General features: G+C 34.9%; 1 protein-coding gene across 1 annotated transcript in view; it reads right to left on the bottom strand.

The window, feature by feature from the left end:
• Positions 1-19520, bottom strand: part of LOC128177012 (hemicentin-1-like) — a 57341-nt gene that overhangs the window by 21770 nt on the left and 16051 nt on the right. Inside the window, exons 2-4 of the mRNA XM_052843524.1 lie at positions 4605-5153; positions 4346-4462; positions 1307-1609 (exon numbers count right to left, since the gene is read on the bottom strand). Coding sequence (XP_052699484.1) covers positions 1307-1609; positions 4346-4462; positions 4605-5153 — 969 coding nt within the window. The remainder of the gene's footprint in view (positions 1-1306; positions 1610-4345; positions 4463-4604; positions 5154-19520) is intronic.

The raw sequence follows: 19520 nt of genomic DNA on the forward strand, positions 1-19520 counted from the left end.
TTCTTGGGTTGCTGAGAGTTTGTGTTTGCTCAACAAAACTTGAAATAGATTGTCAGCTAATACAGCACAAACTGAAGTTTGTCTAGGGTTGCTGAGAGTTTGTGTTTGCTCAAGTTAAAACAAAACTTGATATAGATAGTCAGCTAATAAAGCGCGAACTGAAGTTAGTCTGGCTATTCTGAGAAAAGAAAAATTAACATAAAAATGTGCCATATCTGTACCATGTCAAGTCAGACTAGAATGTTTGATTGATTTTTTGGGGGGTTACATGTGGTTTATTTGTTGCGATATTTTCAGGATAAGAGGTAAAGATGGAACAATCCTAACCAACACGCGGTTTTCCACTCACATCGTTTATCCATTACCATTATTTTTATTAGCCAAAAACTGACTATTTTGCCTGATATTGTACAGTTTGAGGCGCTTTAGCAACGCGAAAAGTAGAATATAACACAGAATACATATTTTGAAGCTTATTACTTGCAATACTCATTTTGTCACGTTATTGAGTATGAACATTTTTACGATCTTTCTGCCTTTGTTCATGACCATTTACCTCGCACTTCCCAAAATATTAACAATTGAATTAATGCCATAATAGACTTTTTTGCGTTTGAGTCTATAATTTAACTGAATACTGAATAAAAAAAGAACACTTGTCAACTGAAGACGATGAATGATGTTCGATAAATAGTTCTCGCTTGGTTTTTTTACCCCACATTGCGGCATAAAAAAGCAAATGAAAAGGTTAACATAGTTCAAAACCTCTACACATTTTTTTTGTGCAAACAAACGTGTGTGTGACTCAGTCTGTAGTGAATGTAGTGAATGTTAATACACGAATGTTTGATTTGATTAAGAATTTTTTTCCCGATAAAATTTCATATCAAAAGTCGACAAATTTAGGTTTTTAAAATTTGTGTTAAAGATTGTTCTGATTTTCCAGAATTTTTTATGATGTATGATCTGTATACAATTTTCATGGATACTCTAGGCATTTTCCATGGAATATTCCATGGAATTGGAAAATCCAGTAATCTTGTTTTTTTCTTAGGTTGCTGTGGGTTTATTTGCTCCAATTATCTGCAGCAATCCAGTATGTCGCCTGTAGCTGTCTAGTATGTTTGTACGTTATGGTTTACATGTAACGTATTGGTCAGGCGCAGGACAGAAGATATTTTAGGATCTTTAACAAAAGATGACGTCGACAAAATATTTAAAATTTAAAATAGAAAGGATTTATAGTTTGGATGATATTCTTCTACATTTCTATTTGATAACATTTCATTAACTCAAATATAGAAACCTTGTCTCAAATCCAAATATATCATATGTTCGCTTTGGCCAATTCCTGCCGTATTTTGTGCCTGACATCTGTAGTTTCCTACATCCGTTAATTGAACGTTCTTTACGGAGAGAGAGGGTGTTCCAACAGTTCCACCGCTATATTTTGAAGAATCTCCTGCGTTTATCACTGAAGTGACCCCATTTTTCTGGTATAGCCATATGATGGAGGAGACCGTTGTTAAACTTGTGACGTAACAATAGAGTGTTGCTGTTGAACCTGAATATTCCAAAACACTAGACCCTAGTGTTACATTTGGCAGACCTGTAGATACAAAATATACCAGTAAGTAACTACAAATTTTAACAATTGTATACCGCATTTTTATGGATAGAAATATTGAATTCCATCGATACGGTAAAAAAAATAGCATATTTAAACTTTTCAAGATGACATGTAGCTTGGATGTTAGTGACTTTAACTCCTACTATATGTAACTTTTTTAGTATTTTTGTGCAATATATATATATATATATATATATATATATATATATATATATATATATATATATATTTATATATATATATATATATATATAGCTATTGTTTAATATTGATAAGGTTAGTTTAGATATTTTCTGTAACATTTGTATACCAAGGTAAGAATTAACATTAACTTAGAAGCATTTATCTATATGTTCATGTTTTAAATGAACTATATATCATTTAGTTTTTCGTGTAGTTTTACGGTGTTAGTCCATCATTGTAGCTAATTGTTTATATTATTAAGTAGTGTTACACTTTAATGTTATGCATTTAGTGTTCATATACACAGGAGGTTTGTGCTGTATTGTTTACTGTGACTGTAATATTGTGATATCAGTCGGTTCGATTCAACTCAGAATTATGGGGTTATATTTTAATATGATTGATATACTGATATTCAGAAGGAAAATGGAGCAATACTAGATTCGCTGATTAAGAATTGATAATCAAGTGTTTAAAAGAGTTTTTGTACGTTACTTTATTTCAGATACCGATTTAAAGTTAGATAACACCTTCTGAAGTAGAGTTATTTTGAAAGACAAACAAAAACATGAAAGACAAGAGACCGAGGGGCCAGGTCGCACACCTTAGCAACAGGGCCAAACTGATCGCATTCGCTTTATCCAATCAAATAAAAAACATATGGGAAACGTAGTACATATAGAGAAGACCTTATAGATGTTTGTATACGCATAATTTTTAACATAAGAAATATCAGGAGCAATATTTGAATATATTTTATACAGGATCTATTCTTCAATATTGTCCAGATATTTTGTATATGACTCAATAAAACTGATTTTATTACATATATTTAGACTTTTGTTACTAAGGTGAGTGATGTGGTTCATGGGCCTATCGTTGTTATAGTACATGTACCAAATTTTATAATGCTATTTGAACAGTAGCATTTTTATGGTGTTCGATAAATCATGAATTATATTCTAATTTTTGGAATGTGTTACGTTTAGGTACTGAAAATTGTTCTTCCCAATGGTCGAATAGTAGTGAAGATTGGATAGAATCACAGATAAATTCGAGACAAACGTTGAACTCGGCAATGGAAATACTGCCTAAAGACTTTGAAGCATCAGTTATCTCACCCTAGTCAAGTACTGGATAAAGCTCAAAGTCCTAGTACAAGAAAGAGTAATAGAAATAATCTTTCTTGTGTTCGGCATTATTGCTTTAAGACAGAAAAATGTCCTTTTGAATGCCATACAGTCTGAAGCTGCCGTTGTAGAAACTGATTTTGCAACAAAGTGCAAAGATAATTGTAGATGCTTACAAATATGCAGGAAATAGTCGGACACAATCATAGATATTGTCATTAGTACTCAATAACTTCAATAAAACTGAGCTTCAGCTATTGATGCCAAGAGTAACAATTGCAAGAATTAATGCTGCCAGAAAACACGCCATGGTTACTAAACAAGGAAATATTATCAATGAACCGAAGATCTATCGCATGAGGGTAACTAAACTAAAACTTGTACATTTCAATGACGTTTACTAAATCCAGTATATTCAAATATCGTGGGACAAACTTTAGGTCATTCTCTTACTTGTGAATCAGTTTCTTAAATTTGAATACAAACGTCATCTCAAAGAGAAGATAATGTGTTTATTTTTATGTATTAGTGATTACTATAGGTTGCTCTGGCCCAACATTTTCCGCCAATTTGGACTATTTAAAATAAAAAGGACAGATGCAATTAAAATTGATGAAATGGAAAATTTTCATGACACAGTGCATCTTATTTGACACTTTATCGGGGTTCACTCTAAAAAATACAGAGGAACACAAAAGGCGTCTTATATGTACGATGATTTACATGTAAAATGGGGAATGTTAACATCTTTTCTTCATTTGGAAGTCACTCGGAATTCCGAGCACAATTTTTCAACGTTATCATTCGGGTACTTATATATCTTTTGCAATGGAAAATCACCGTAACTATGAACTTTTTACTTTAAGCCGTGTATTGAAATCTGAATAGGGGGCCTTTCAAAGGGTAAAAATTGAGATTTCTTCATATGATTGATTAAGCATTGTTTGCACCAATAAGTATTTATAAATTTAGAAGATTTTAAGAAAATGTGCGGCATAAATTTCTTTGGACAAACAATAGTACGTATAATTAAAGTACAGTTGTATATACTCTAATGATGGGTATCTCGAGATATAATTCTAAAAAAATGCATAGAACTTGACTTATTGCGAACAATTCTTAAGAAGTATAATGCTCTTTAATGGTTGACAGTGCCGGGCTTTTCTTTCAATCTTACACACAAGATGTTTACTTTCACGAGCCTATAAACATATGGAGATCCTATATCTCGTCCGCAAAAAGTTGCACGAGGAAAATGTCCCATGCATATGCCTATTAAAAAATTAACTTCATACCGTTATTTATTAATAACAATGAAGTATGAATAAAGTATAAGTAAACACATGCATGTGCCTTGTTAGAAAAAACAGGTATGAATCATAAGTAAATAAAACGTTAATACCTGGCAGGTAACAGTTTGGATCTGTATTCCCTCCTTGACAATGACACACGTATTTTCCAAACTGGTCTTCACAAGTTCCCCCATTTTGACAAGGTTCCCCAAGACAATCATTGATATCTGCAAAATGAAGTGTCATTATATACAAAGAAATTGTTGAGAAAATATATTTCTCCTATTGTTCATTATACTTGTTCTTTTAAACTTGGTATTTAAATATCTTTGCCAGAGAAAATAAATGTTAGAAAAATCAATTTGATACCATCTGCACACGTCCTATTGGATACTTCCTCTGCTATAAGGGTGAGCAGGTCAAACGTTGTCAAATATGTGTAGTCGTTGTGTGTAGCCACTGAGCGAAGTAAGGCGGAATTAACACCTGTACCAACACCGACACAGAAGATGGTGACCCCCATTGCTTTCAGACGTTCGTGCTCGTCAGAAAGAGAGCTTTGGCCATCTGTGATTAGAACTGCTATTTTTGCCGCATCCGATCGTGTACCTTTAGTGGTTGTAAAAGAATACATTCGGGCATAGTCAAGAGCACTACCGATGCTTGTTCCACCGCTTGAGAAACTGATGCTAGATATAGCTGACTGAATACTTGACAAAGATTGGTATCGGTTCAAGGGAAAGATTTCTCTTGCAGATGATGCAAAGTTAACGACACTAAACTGATTTGTATCGTTTCCAACACTGAAGTGGCCAACAATGATGCTTACGAAAGATTTGATCAGCTCAAAATTGCTTGAGCCAATGCTGCCAGACTCGTCCAGAAGAAAAACGATGTCCCCTTTAGACGCACAGGATCCTATAATAATAGAGCTGTATTATTGCAACTGGCATAATTAAGTACTTATGCATCCAATTTTCAAAGTTTAATGAGGACTAAAACTTCATTCGCTATTCTTACAGGTAAATGGACTAAAATATTTAATTTTTCGGTGCTAGTGAATTTGTAAAAAACGAATAAAAACGAATAATAACTGTCTGAAAGATTTATTATCACAATTGCTTTGATGTGTTTTTTATGGTGACCTACGTCATGCATAAACAATATTAATACCCGTATCTTTATAAAAAACTAAATGTTTACCGCTGAATGCATGGCTGCTGGTGCAGACTAAATTATGCTCGGACAAAACAACAACTTATCAAAAAATGAAAAATTCTAAAGGTCTAATTATACGCACGGCGTGTATTGTTTACTCTTGACGTAGCTAACAGAATGGCACTCAATTTTAACGGAATTTGTGTGAAAATAGAGTTAACTAGATCTCGTAACGAGTAACGAGTAGTTCTTCCGTCCGATTTTGTTTTATACGATACGATGTAATATCGATACTCTTTGCCAAATTAAATCTGAGATTCTGGTGAAAAAAGGTTTTTTGTCTCGAGACCGGAAACGAACGAACGGAACTGATTAATGAAAATAAAAGCTAGGTTTTTTTTTTTTATACATTTGACTAGTGTACATCACTGTTCATTATCCTAGATGAAACACCAAAGACAATCGGTTAAACTTGTTAAAACATGAATTGTATAAACTCTTTTCGTGAGTACCAGAAGTGACGGTTGACAAAAGAAACCCGTTAAACACATTTTCAATCAATTGTCTATCATTCATAAAAGTTTGTGTCTCAATCACTTACAGTGACTAAAATCTCGAGGGTATCAAATTAGTTAAAAGGATAGGTACCTAAGATATTTGATATAACTCACCGGAAGTAGAATATGATTGCTTATTTAACATATACAAGATCCTGTAATGATATACCGGTATTGATTCCATGAAAAAAAATAAGGAAAAAAATATTTTTAAGTGCTTCTGGTGACGACCGGAAGTGACGACGATTCAAACAAAATCATGTAAAAATGGATACATACTTAGAGCTATTTTTTTTTTTGTTTCTTAACAGGTAACAGACAAACGGAAATGCTCAGTGAAAATAAAAAGTTAGCATTTCTGGAACATTAGATACTTGAACTTTATTGTTTATCAATTGTACTAAAATTGTCGAAGAAAAGCAGTTAAACTTTCGAACAGCTTGATTTGTTTAAACCCTTCCGGTGAGGACCGGAAGTGACGGTTGACAAAATGAAAGCGATTAAAAGCATTTTCTATCGAATGTCTATTATCTATATAAGTTTCGTGTATTGATCACTTGACTTTCTGAGATTTCGTGGGTAAAACATTTATTTAAAAAACGCTTATTGAGATATTTAAGATATCTTACCGGAAGTAGAATTTTTATTTTTATTTAACATCGGATACATGACACATGTAAGGATTATTACTGATATTTCAATTCTATACGGAACAAATTAAATGCGAAATAAAAAATACTTTTTGAATTTCTTCCGGTGACGACTGGAAGTTATGACGAACAAAACAAAATAGTTTAAAGACATCTACAACTATAGATCTATAATCCTACAAAGTCTGAATGCCCAAGTCCTAATCATTTTTGAGACCTCAATGTCACAAGATTTTTGACGTGGGACAGGAAACGGACGACAGGAAATGAACTTTGGAAAAAATGAAATCAATTCCTGCGGATAATGTTATGTTCAATCAATCCTGCAAATTTCAAGAAAATCTATAGAGCCATCTCTGAGAAATTTTGTAGACAAAAAATGGGGAACAAAATTCGTACACAATTTTCGAGCCAAAGTGAGCTCCAGAGAATGGCGCCACTGGCGTAAAACAAAAACAATAGGCTAAACTTCAGACTATGGTCTACCTATCCTGAAAATTTCATATTCATGTCTCTGATAGTTTTAGAGTTTTAGTGTGCACAAAATAAGTCGTAAAAATGAACAAAATGGCTGATAAATCGGTACCAGAAGTGACGACAAGAAAATTATCAAAAATGTATTAAGTTCATATCAAGTCTAATCATCTGTGAAAAAATGGTGGAAATCGGTCGAATAGTTTTCGAGAAATCGCCTGCACAGATTTGTGGAAAAAGTTATTCGTAATAGACTTTACGAGTCTCTTGGTCCCTAATTAAAGAGGCCAGCCCCTTTTTCTTGATTTTATTGGAAAGAACCTTTGATTATCCACCACTTTTGTTATATATTATTTAACAAAATGTCAACTGATAAAAAGATCCAGATCAAAACGTATGACAATTTTGAATGAAAATTCGTACCCAATTTTTGTGCCTAGGCGAGCTCCATGAAATGGCGCCTCTTGCGTAAAACAATATAATAGTGCACAACTTCAAACTATAGACTACCTATCCTGAAAATTTCGTATTCATATCTTTAATACTTTCTGAGATCAGCTCTGCACAAAATAGGTCGTAAAAAGATAGAAAATCCGCCGTAATTCGGTACCGGAAGTGACGATTTCAAAATTTCACGAAAAGTCTAGAATTATGACCTCTGGCAATCATCTGTGAAAAAATGGTCAAAATCGGCTGAATATTTTCTGAGAAATCGCGTGCACAAAATTTGTGGAAAAAAATAATAATAAGAAACAGTACGAAAACAATAAGGTCTTCCTTTGGAAACGGAAGACCTTAATAAGAAAACAGTAAGAAAACTATAAGGTCTTTCGTTGGAAACGGAAGACCTTAATAAGAAACTGTACGAAAACTATAAGGTCCTCCGTTGGAAACGGAAGACCTTAATTAGTGTTACACTAGCACAATTTTTGTGTGCCATAAAATGCATTTTTTTTTTACAAGTGTTAAACTGTATAGCTCCAATTTTTTCAGACCATAAGCCCAAGACTTTGTTTTCTTTTGACACAATTCGTGGGCGGAAAAAAGATTTACAGTCCGTCAAAGATGCAGCAAAATCAGTATGTCCTGTGACTGTAAGATACAAGGCAACTGTCTCAAAAGTAAGAGAAAAAATTGAGTGATCGCAGATTTATACACGATTTGTGATATTGTCAAAGCTGTTGGTTTATCTCTATCATGGTTGCTTGTTATTTTGAAAGTGCAAAAGATTTCTGCCAGGTGGATACCGCATATATTGACTTGTGACCAAAAACGGATACGAGTACAAACCACAATTGTTAAGAATGCTAAATAAATTCAGTGTACATGTAGGTTAGGTTCATTATTGCAAACTAGTTAGTACAAATAAAAACAAAATATGGCTAACTGAAGCCAGTTCTTTTCCGCAAATTCTTCCCATATGATGGTGCAGCCGAACAAACTATGTCGACGAGTGGCAAAAGTGTTACAGGTCGGTATTACCAAGATTTTTTAATTTAAAAAGTAAAAAAACTAGATCTCGTTACGAGTAACGATTAGGTCTTCCGCCCGATTTTGTTTTCATATGATACGATGAAATATCGATATTCTCTGCCAAATCTGCGATCTTGGTGAATCTAGGTTTGTTGTCTCGAGACCGAAAACGGACGAACAAAAGAGGTTTATGAAAATAAAAGCTAGGTTTTTTTATACATTTGTTTAGTGTACACCACTGTTAATCATGGAAGATGAAACACCAAAGATAATCAGTTAAACTTGTGAAAAAAATAAATTGTTTGAACTCTTCTGGTGAGTACCGGAAGTGACGGTTGACAAAAGAAAACCCGTTAAATATATCTTCAATCGATTGTCTATCATTTATAAAAGTTTTTTGTCTCAATTACTTACAGTGACTAAAATCTCGCTGGTATCAATTTTGTAAAAAGGCTAGGTATCAAAGATATTTGAAATCTTGATTGTTTTCAAGTTATCTGTAATACAGTTTACGAGTGTCTTGGCCCCTCCCTTTTTCTTGAGTTCAATCGAAAGGTCTCACGAATACTAACATTTTTTGTTCTGACACCCATCTAAAATGGTTGTTCATTTTTGAGATACAAATGATTGAATATTTTAGGGGCCAGCCCTCTAGATCCTTAATGGGGACAGACTTTAGAGTTTTGAATAGTGGAATCGATTAGAATCATCAATGCAAACATTTTCTTTTCTACATTGCCTAACAAAATATGTCTCCTTCTCAAGATATATTGCATCAAAGTTTAAGTACTTTGGCCCCTTAAAATCCCTAATTACGTCATAAATGGGTGTGAAAATGATTTTACCTGATAAATATTGCTACAATCAACAACTTTGCTTCTATCTTGCATTACAAAATTTTGATCGTTTTTAAGTTATTTGTAATAGAGTTTACGAGTGCCTTGGCCCCTAATTTAAGAAGCCAGCCCCTTTTTCTTGATTTTGTTGGAAAGAACGTTTAATTATCTACTACTTTTATTATATATGTCTTAACAAAATACCAACTGATAAAAAGATACAGATGAAAACGTATGAAAATTTTGAATGAAAATTCGTACTCAATTTTCGAGCCCAGGCGAGCTCCAAGAAATGGCGCCACTGGCGTAAAACAACATAATAGTGCACAACTTCAAACTATAGACTACCTATCCTGAAAATTTCATAGTCATATCTCTGATAGTTTCTGAGATCAGCTCTGCACAAAATAGGTCGTGAAAATGTGCAAAATGGCCGATAAATCGGTACCGGAAGAGACGACAGAAAAAATCTCAAAAATGTATGAAGTTTACATCAAGTCCCATCTTCTGTGAAAAAATGATTGAAATCGGTCGAATAGTTTTCGAGAAATCGCGTGCACAAAATTTGTGGAAAAAAATAATAAGAAGAAGAAATCGTACGAAAACTATAAGGTCTTCCGTTGGAAACGGAAGACCTTAAAAAGAATATTATCATGCATGGCACTCGCCCTGTGTAAGGATTTAGACATGATCGTCTACTTCATGATGATGCTTAATCAGATACCCACTATACTCTCTAAATCTAGTCTTATGCGACTTTTTCTTTTTTCTAAAAATTGAAAAGTTCTTATCTAATGGTTGTTACGAGTCAAAACAAACCCGGCCTTAGCTAATTCATCAGTCACATCTTCGCTAGCCAAGGGTTTTCGGTCCACTTCGCTCCCCATAAACCCTTGACGTGTGATCTTTGGTAAAACATTCGGTGCTTTTAACATGTTGAGGCACAAGTGTTCGAGTACAGTGTATTCCAAACGAATGTCTTATTAGATCACTTTAAAAAAACCCGATATATTTTACTGCATGTGAGTGAACTGAGATTTTCGAACTTGTTAAAGCTCGCCTGATAGCATAGCGAATGTGGAAGTTGCCTATTCCGTTTGTATATAAGTTTTTGCTTTTTACGGGCCGCCAGAAGGCGGTCCGTTATTTGATATACATTTAGATATTGTAACTGCGTTTCTGCGTGATAGTTTTTTTTTTATAGAATTAATATCATACTTATTTTTATAAATTAAAAGTAAATTTGCATATAAAATATGTTTTATGCCTTTAAAAACTACTACATATTTTTGTTTTACTCGTCAATGGAAAGTAAGTCATAGACTGTGGTGTTAGGCGCGTTTTTATCGAGACTATAATCTATTCAGAAAGTTTTTCATTCTTTTCAGAACAATGTATCAATCGCAACTTCTCGGGCCTTTCCGGCTAGCTTGGAAAAATACCTCTAATGTATTACCTAGGCGTCCATGACAACCCCAATTTTTATTAAATTTGGTATAAATACAACACATTTTACGATCTGTTACGATGTGTGCCATACTTCATTAAAGTCAACGATATACCCTAAATTAGAACACAAAAGAAACATACAAGGCTGTCTAGCCGATACTTAATTTAATGGGAAGTGACTCCATTTTGTATAAAATTTTAACATCCGGTGAAGTTAATACATTCGAGGTGTTTTTCCAAGCTTGCCGGAAAGGCCCGAGAAGTTGCGATTGCCAGTGATGTTAATACATTCGAGGTGTTTTTCCGAGCTTGCCGGAAAGGCCCGAGAAGTTGCAATTGAACAATGTATCGAGATTGGTATACGGGGCATACTAAAGACCTGAAACAGTACAGACCTGAATGACATGAAATTTTATATGAAAGATATCTTTGAATTTGTATGTTCTGCGTCAAATAAAATGACTTTTTGTGTGTATTTATTATATTTCCATGTGAAATGTGGTCAATGTGTTCTCCATTACTTCATAATATGGCAATGGTCAAACAATTACCGTTAGAAATGCTTACAGTAACGAACTCCATTCTTAATAATAACAATAAAATGTTAAACTTCAAAATGTTGCTGAAAATATATCAAATTAACCATCAAAATTAGTTTAACAAACTCGTTTTTTTCTTTTTTGTGGTGTGTTTTTTATGTAAACAACCAATGATGATTTATACAGCATCCATCAAATCCATCAATATGTAGTGCATAAATACCCCCCCCCCCCCCCAAATATGAAGTCATTAGAAAAAACAGACATGATGGGTATGGTGGAGTTCTACTAGCCATCAAGAAGGACTTTATTATAGACTCAGTGGACATCAACACTACATCAGAAGCTGTCTTTGCAAAATTACACCTAGGTAAAAACTTACAAACTATCATCGGAAGTGTGTATAGACCACCGTCTAGTAAGGAAACATACATAAAACATCTTTGTGACACAATCCAAAATATCTATTACAACAACAGAAATGCCGTATTCTGGATAGGAGGGGTTATGAACCTGCCTGACATCAACTGGACAGACGTTTCCATCAAAGGGAACCATGTTAGTTCTGCAATTAACCTGACATTACTAGACACCTTGCAAAATGTTGCTTGGAACAGATGGTGACCTTCCCAACTCGCCTAGACAATAGATTGGATATATTCCTATCAAACCGACCAAGTCTCGTCAACCGATGCACCCCCATACCGGGTTTATCAGATCACGATGCAGTCTTTGTTGAAACACCAGCTGTGGCAAAACGTGGAAAACCTGTAAAACGTTAGATCTATCTATGAAAGAAAGCTGATGAAAATAAGATTACGTCAGAATTCATTGAATTTAAAAAGCAGTTCCTTAACAACTACTGTGGTTTCATTAATATTCGTTGAATACCAATTTTCGTGGATTTCGTTGTTTAGTTGATCCACGAAATTAAATTTTCATTGAAAGGCAATTTTTATCAACATTTTGTATTGATAGGGTCATTGGCCACGAATTTACGTATCCTTGAAACTGTGATTTTCACTTAATCCAGGAAAATTGATACCCTTGAATATTGATGAAACCACAGTTTGACTCTTCATCGGTGATAGAGGATATGTGAAACTCCATCAGTATCACACTCAACAAGATCCTTGAATCTACAGTACCATCAAAGATGACAAGCAGCAGATTTAACCAACCATGGATAACCGAGAGATAAAAGCTCTGTCTCTGAAGAGACAATTCAACAAGGCAAAATCAACAAAACATCCGTAGGATAAAAAAATACCAACATCTAAATGTCAAAACTAGAGATGCATGCAGGAAGGCATTCAATGAATATATAAAAAACATCATCTCAGCAGACTGTACATCCAACCCAAAGCGATTTTGGGGATTCATCAAGAGCAAGAACAAGGATAGTACAGGGGTAGCGCCATTAAAAGCAGGCGACGGACTTGCATATTCAGATCCCACTGTCAAAGCCTCAATCCTGAACAATCAGTTCTCTTCAGTATTCAATTCCAACGAGCCGGTGAACAACATAAAATCCATAGGTCCTGAAACACATCCTGCAATGAACTGTATTAACATTTCAGAAGCTGGTGTCAACAAGCTAATTCAAAGTCTACATATCCACAAAGCCACTGGAGCTGATGGTATTCCAGTAAGACTGCTAAGGTTTCTTGGGGCGGACCTTGCTCCGGTCCTCACAGTTTTCTTTCAGGCATCCATAAACCAAGGAGTCATCCCAAGGGAATGGAAAAGGGCAAATGTGGTACCTATAATATAAAAAAAGGAGCCAAAAGCAAACCAGAGGATTACAGACCAGTGTCCCTCACATCTATAACATGTAAGATGCTAGAACACATCATCACCAGCAAACATCATGGGGCATTTTGAAGGCCAAAGAATGCTAACGGACGCACAACATGGCTTCCGAAAGCAGCGATCCTGTGAGACTCAGCTGATTGTTACTATACAGGATCTTGCCAAATCTATTGACGACAAAAGCCAGTCAGATGTTATTCTGTTGGATTTCTCTAAGGCCTTTGATAAAGTCCCGCACACTAGGCTGATGAGCAAACTACATCATTATGGAATTCGGGGACGCCTACATAGCTGGATTGGTGACTTCCTGCGTGATCGGACACAAACAGTAATCCTTGAGAATGGAAAATCTGACTCAGCTCCAGTTCTATCAGGAGTTCCTTGGTCCGACATTCTTCCTATTATATATCAATGACCTTCCAGAGTATATAAAGAATGGCTCCTCAGTGAGACTCTTCGCTGACGATTGCATCCTTTATAGACGCATCAAAACGTCTAAGGTTGCAGTCCTCCTCCAAGAATACCTGGAGGCCCTCCAAGAGTAAGAAAAGGACTGGCTCATGGAATTCCACCCCCAGAAATGCCAAGTTCTCCAAGAGAAGCTTATAAATCATCCATATTCCATCCATGGACACATCTTGGAGATAGTAGAATCAGCAAAGTACCTCGGGGTCAACATCCACAACAAGCTCAACTGGATTCATCACATAAACCAGGTGACAAGGAAAGCTAACAACACCAGAACCTTCCTCCAGAGAAACATCTACCAATGGGCAAAGAAGACCACGGAACTGTGCTACAAAACCCTTGTTCGACCCCAAACGGAGTTTGCTAGCGTAATATGGGACCCACATACGGCCACCTACATACACAACCTGTAGATGGTACAACGGAGAGCGGCCAGATTTGTGACTGGTGGTTTTAATCGCACCAGTAGCGTTTCGACCATGCTACAACAACTGCAATGGCCAACACTCCAAGAGAGACGATCTGCAGATCGAGCCATCATGATGTTCCGCATTGTGAGGGGTCTGGTGGCCATACCAACCTCCTACCTTATACCAACTGGGACTACATCCCAGATACGCCAGATCTGATACATATAGACATTCCTTCTTCCCAACGACCCTCTGGCTGTGGAACAGTTTACCAACATGTATAAGTGAGTGCAGTTCCGTCAACACCTTCAGGAACGAGCTGCACAATGTCCTATTTCAGTAACCACCATCTGGATGATTTTATATATATATATAGTGCCACCATGGTTTTTAAAATGCACCTGTATATAGATGGTTCGCTCGCACCGCGCATTAGCGCAACAGTTCGAAATTACACCAGATGGTGGTCTGAACAATACAGGAAGAAGAAGAAGAAGAGAGCAATCATATTTTTGCGGCCCATTTGACGCTTGCGTCAATATGTTTTTTCTTGTGGTTATTGTTATAAAAGGTTCAACGAGCTGTATTTTTATTTAATTTCTTTTGTCTGCAATATTCTCGACGACGATACCTGGTTTTACGGCACGGATGCTTTCACATATCAGCGACTTCTTCACTCCCGGTACAGGCCGACCTCCCTACAAACACTGTACAACAGCTATAAATAAAACATTCCTTGGTCTCTCTAGGCGATATCTCCATTCCTATTTAATAGCACCGTCAATTATGTTCCGATTCTCGCTAATTTACATGTTGTAATAACGCCGTAGAGTGTAATATCACCCGTAGTTTTAATCGATTAAACTGGGCGCAACTCAAATTGTTCGCTAGATAGCTTCACCGCATCACCGAGTTTTCATAATGAGATCTGCCAAGAGTTTATGGGGAGCGACGTGGACCGAAAACCCTTGGCGAGCGAAGATGATCAGCCAGTGCCTGAGATTACCTAAATTAGCATACCGTGCTGGTGCATTTCAGGATTGATATTCAATATTTCAAACCGTGGAGAATACCTTGTAATGTAACATTTATTTCACAATTTGAGTTGAATACTTTTGATATTGTTAAACAGTTTACAATATACATTATATATTTAAAGGAGCATGGTAACGATTTTGGTCAAATTTTATTTTTCTGTTTTTATTATTTGCAATGCTTTAGAAATGCATTTCTAATGATTAAATGAAATTTTGGTGCCAGTCGTCGAGTTTTACGCAAGATACAGGGCTCCCAATTCTTCGTCATGTAAACAGGGCTCGTGCCCTATTTTTGTTTACTTAGGTTCAATATACCAGTAAAAAATATTTTTACAGCTGAATTGTCTATCTTATTATTATTCATTTAAAGCATTAATAAGCAGTTCCTAACGATTTACACATTTATTTTAGGTCTAAAACTTGAATTTTTACTTCAACATTTGAAATAAAAACAAACGCTTGTTTACATAGCTCTGTAATTCGCTTATAACTCATCAAATGACACTAAAATTTTGGTTGCCTATTAAAAATGCCTTACTAAAGCATTGTAAACATTGAAATCGAAAAAATAATTTTTGACCAAACTCGTTACCATGCCCTTTTGAACATCCCTCGTATGATACCCTTGTAGAACTATCTAAACTACCATGGCGGCCATATTCTCTATATCGTACCTATTGAAATAAACAATATTTTGTATAACTTTTTTCTTTTTCGAAATTGTTACTAAACAGCGTAAAACAATGGGTTAGAGAATTAAGGTGTATTAACACACCTGGAAAAAGTTATTAAATTTAACAGTAAATTACTTGATTATGAAACAAACTGTACATATGTCAAATAACCGAAACATTTGCAGATCTGGGGTGAAAAATGAATATCTGGGAAAAAAAATCAGTAACAACAGAAGCCCCTGTGGGATTTTTAACTAGGATTGACTATCACAAGCCTGACACGTTTTCCATTTGGTTATGGAGTAAGTTACATGTTGGCGTGATCCTTATAGTAAGACGAAATGTCGTTTCGATAATAAGTCGGCCAGTTTGTGAGGATGCGTTATTCCACCTTCAAAAGGAATTTGTAGTCCCGCTGTAACTTTCACAATTTGAAAAATTTAAAGATTCAAAACCGAAAGTTTTTTAATTATATAATGTTCATGTACGTTCATCTAGATTATTATCGACATGTGTCTTAAACAACTTTATTCCAATCGCAACATCTCGACCCTTTACGACATAGGTTCCGGGCTCTGCTGAAAAGGCCCGAGAAGTTTAATCCTATCATCTATTGGCTCTTTAAATTCATATCTGTATTGGATGCCTGTTAAATTATTATGAATATACATGTTACATGGATTTATTGTGCATTCATGTAATTTTATAGATTTGAACTAGTGTGTAATTTCACACATTAGGTCTTAAAGAAGGGGGAGTGTTGTGGTTTTGAGTGTATTTAATTATGTGTATTTATTTATTTATAAAAGGTGTCCATATTTATTCCCCCTATTTGTTCTTAATACTTTTTGTTTAGAGTTATTCCCCTTTGATTATAACCCGACCGGGTAAGCCGCGCCCGGGTCTATAGTACCTGGCCGGGATTAATTGTTATTATATAACTTGTACATTTGTAAAATCAAGGAGTATGCTATTTCAATGATAAGAGGTTAGACGCATTTTGGGGCACCTGGGGCTAAATTATTTTCATCAACAATGGTAGATATCTAATTATTGGATTTAATATGTAAATGCTTCATATCTTTTACGCTTGTATACTTGTGATTGCGATTTACTCAAAATACAGAATTTAATTCTTAAACACTGGAATTTGTTCTTATATTTTATTTTTATATATCTTATTTTATCCTTCTGAACTCGGAATTATTATACGGGACTAACCCCTACACAGTCAAGTTACATTAAGAACCAAACGAAAACAACAGCATAATTTTGTTCTTTCAGACTTAAGGTTGACTGATGTAGGGCTAGCTGCAGGGCTGTTATTCCTGGTCTTCAAACCAGAAGCCAATAGGCCTTAATGGTAACATGAGAACCATACATAGCACAAACAAAAAATTGTTGAGAAGTCTCATAAATGCATTTTATTGACTTTCCTCCTTGCTTGAATTCTCTGAAGGACTCATAAGCCTATAGATAACCACAAGACATATCGCTCGTATCAGAGTGTAAGACCTACTACTGAAAAGGTGTACAGCTTCCATACAAACCATCTATTTTCCCAGATAAGTTAGCTTTCAAAATAGGTTTTATGTTTATATATTCTTATAGATAAACTGAAACAATGTGGCTAGGATACTACATGTACTTATTACTTTACTATTAACAAGTCAACTTGTTTATTTGAAAAAAAAAATTGGTTTTCTTTCAAATGATAAAAATACTATTTTGATCGTATAACTTCTTAATTACATTATATTTAATGATTAGTTACTAAATATGAACAAGCAAAGGAAAATACTCCATTTTAAAGAATCAGGGGAAGATACTCCATTAACTGTTAATATCCTCTCTCCTGAACTCCTTTCAAATGCTATCACGATATCACATCAATGATTTTGATGGACAGTTTTATTTTTTATTTTCTAAACATGTGAATTCACTCATTTCTTTCATTGAAATTCCTGAGCAGAATAAAATAAGACACATACATACCCCCATTCACCCCTTCCAAGCCATAACCCTTGCCTTTCATGCAGGTGAGAAGAAATATTATAAAAGTTGAAAGTATATTTTTTCTAAATATGCAGTTAGGTTTTAGTTCGTGTTCTGTGACTGTAGAGATTTTTAAATTTTATGTGCATTAAAACTAAATGGCCATATTGCCCTATCCCTAAGACCTGAACCCCTGACCCAGGGGCCATGAACTTTACAATTTAGGTAGAGGAGTTTGTGGACATCATAACCATGCATTCAGTTTTTCCTCTCATGACATTGTGTGGGAGAATAGCAGATTTTCAAAGATTGAATTCATTTTCACTATATGGCTAAATTGGCCCCGCCCTAGGGTCTAAAGCCATGCATTCAGTTTTTCCTCTCATGACATTGTGTGGGAGAATAGCAGATTTTCAAAGATTGAATTCATTTTCACTATATGGCTAAATTGGCCCCGCCCAAGGGCCTAAAGCCCTGTCCCAGGGGTCATGAAATTCACAATTTACGTAGAGAAATCCGAGGACATCATAATCCTGCACTCAGTTTTAATCAAATATATATGTGAGTAGAGAAAAAGATTTCTAAGATTTTATAAATTTTTACTATATGTGGCCTCACCCTATAGCCTGAAGCCCTGATCCAGGGGCCATGAATTTCAAACTTTTGGTAGAGGGCTCCATGGATATCATAATCATGCATTCAGTTTTTTCTTCACATGTGTAGAAGTAGAGAAGATGGTTTTTGAAATGTTGGGTATTTTTGCATATTTTGCCCCGCTTCTGGTCCCCCGGTAAATGTAGAGCCATGAATTTAAGAATTGATTTTCCTCTTACCATAGAAATGCTTCACATTAAAAATTATAACAAACTAGAGCAAAGCTCATTGCAAAAGCAACGAGTGGGTCTTCCGTTAATGTCGGATGTAAAGCTGGAAGTTCCTGTAAGAAGCAGAGCTCTTAAACCAATAACAAGAGTAACTAAAATAAAAAGATGAAAAAAAAATCGAATTATTCCTGGTACGACTTAACAAAATCCCAATGATTTTATGTACAACTTAACAAAATCCTTCCTGATTTCAAGAACGACTTAACGAAAAAAATCAGAATGTGTTCATGTACGACCTAACAATTATTTTTGGTACGAGTTAACTTTACTTTGAACATTAGGCTATTTTTTAAACCAAGGACGCGGAATCAAAATTTCCGGAAAAATCAATTTTTAAACCCCGATATCTCTGTAATGCATCGTCCGATTAAAAAACGGATTTCAGTTTTGAACTCAGGATGAAAATTACTGTAAGATAGGTATGTGAAATTTTTAAAATTGAAAAACATGAAAAAACAAAAAAATTGGTTTTGCTTCCGGTTTCGACCGGAAGTGTCCGAATTGAGTTTCCAGCCTTATGTCATAAGTAAAACGGTATTTCTACCTATTCTGTAAATCTCATAGCTTTATCTTAAATCAAAAATGAGAAAAGCTCCGGACAAAATCACTTTTTAAAACTTGAAAAACGTCAATATCTGACGAATTTGATGACGTCATCAAATAATTTTTTCATATCATAGAGATCTTTTAGATACACATTAAAGCTGTAAATTTCAAAACAATCGATGCAAGCGTTTTTGAAATATTTGAGTTGAAAAAAAAATAAAAAGAATAATAATAATAAGAATAAGAAAAAAAAGAAACCGTAGAAAAACAAAAGGGTCTTCCGTTGGAAACGGAAGACCCTAATAATAATAATAATAATAGAA

This window comes from Crassostrea angulata, chromosome 1, assembly GCF_025612915.1.
Source record: "Crassostrea angulata isolate pt1a10 chromosome 1, ASM2561291v2, whole genome shotgun sequence".
NCBI classification, from domain to species: Eukaryota; Metazoa; Mollusca; class Bivalvia; order Ostreida; family Ostreidae; genus Magallana; species Magallana angulata.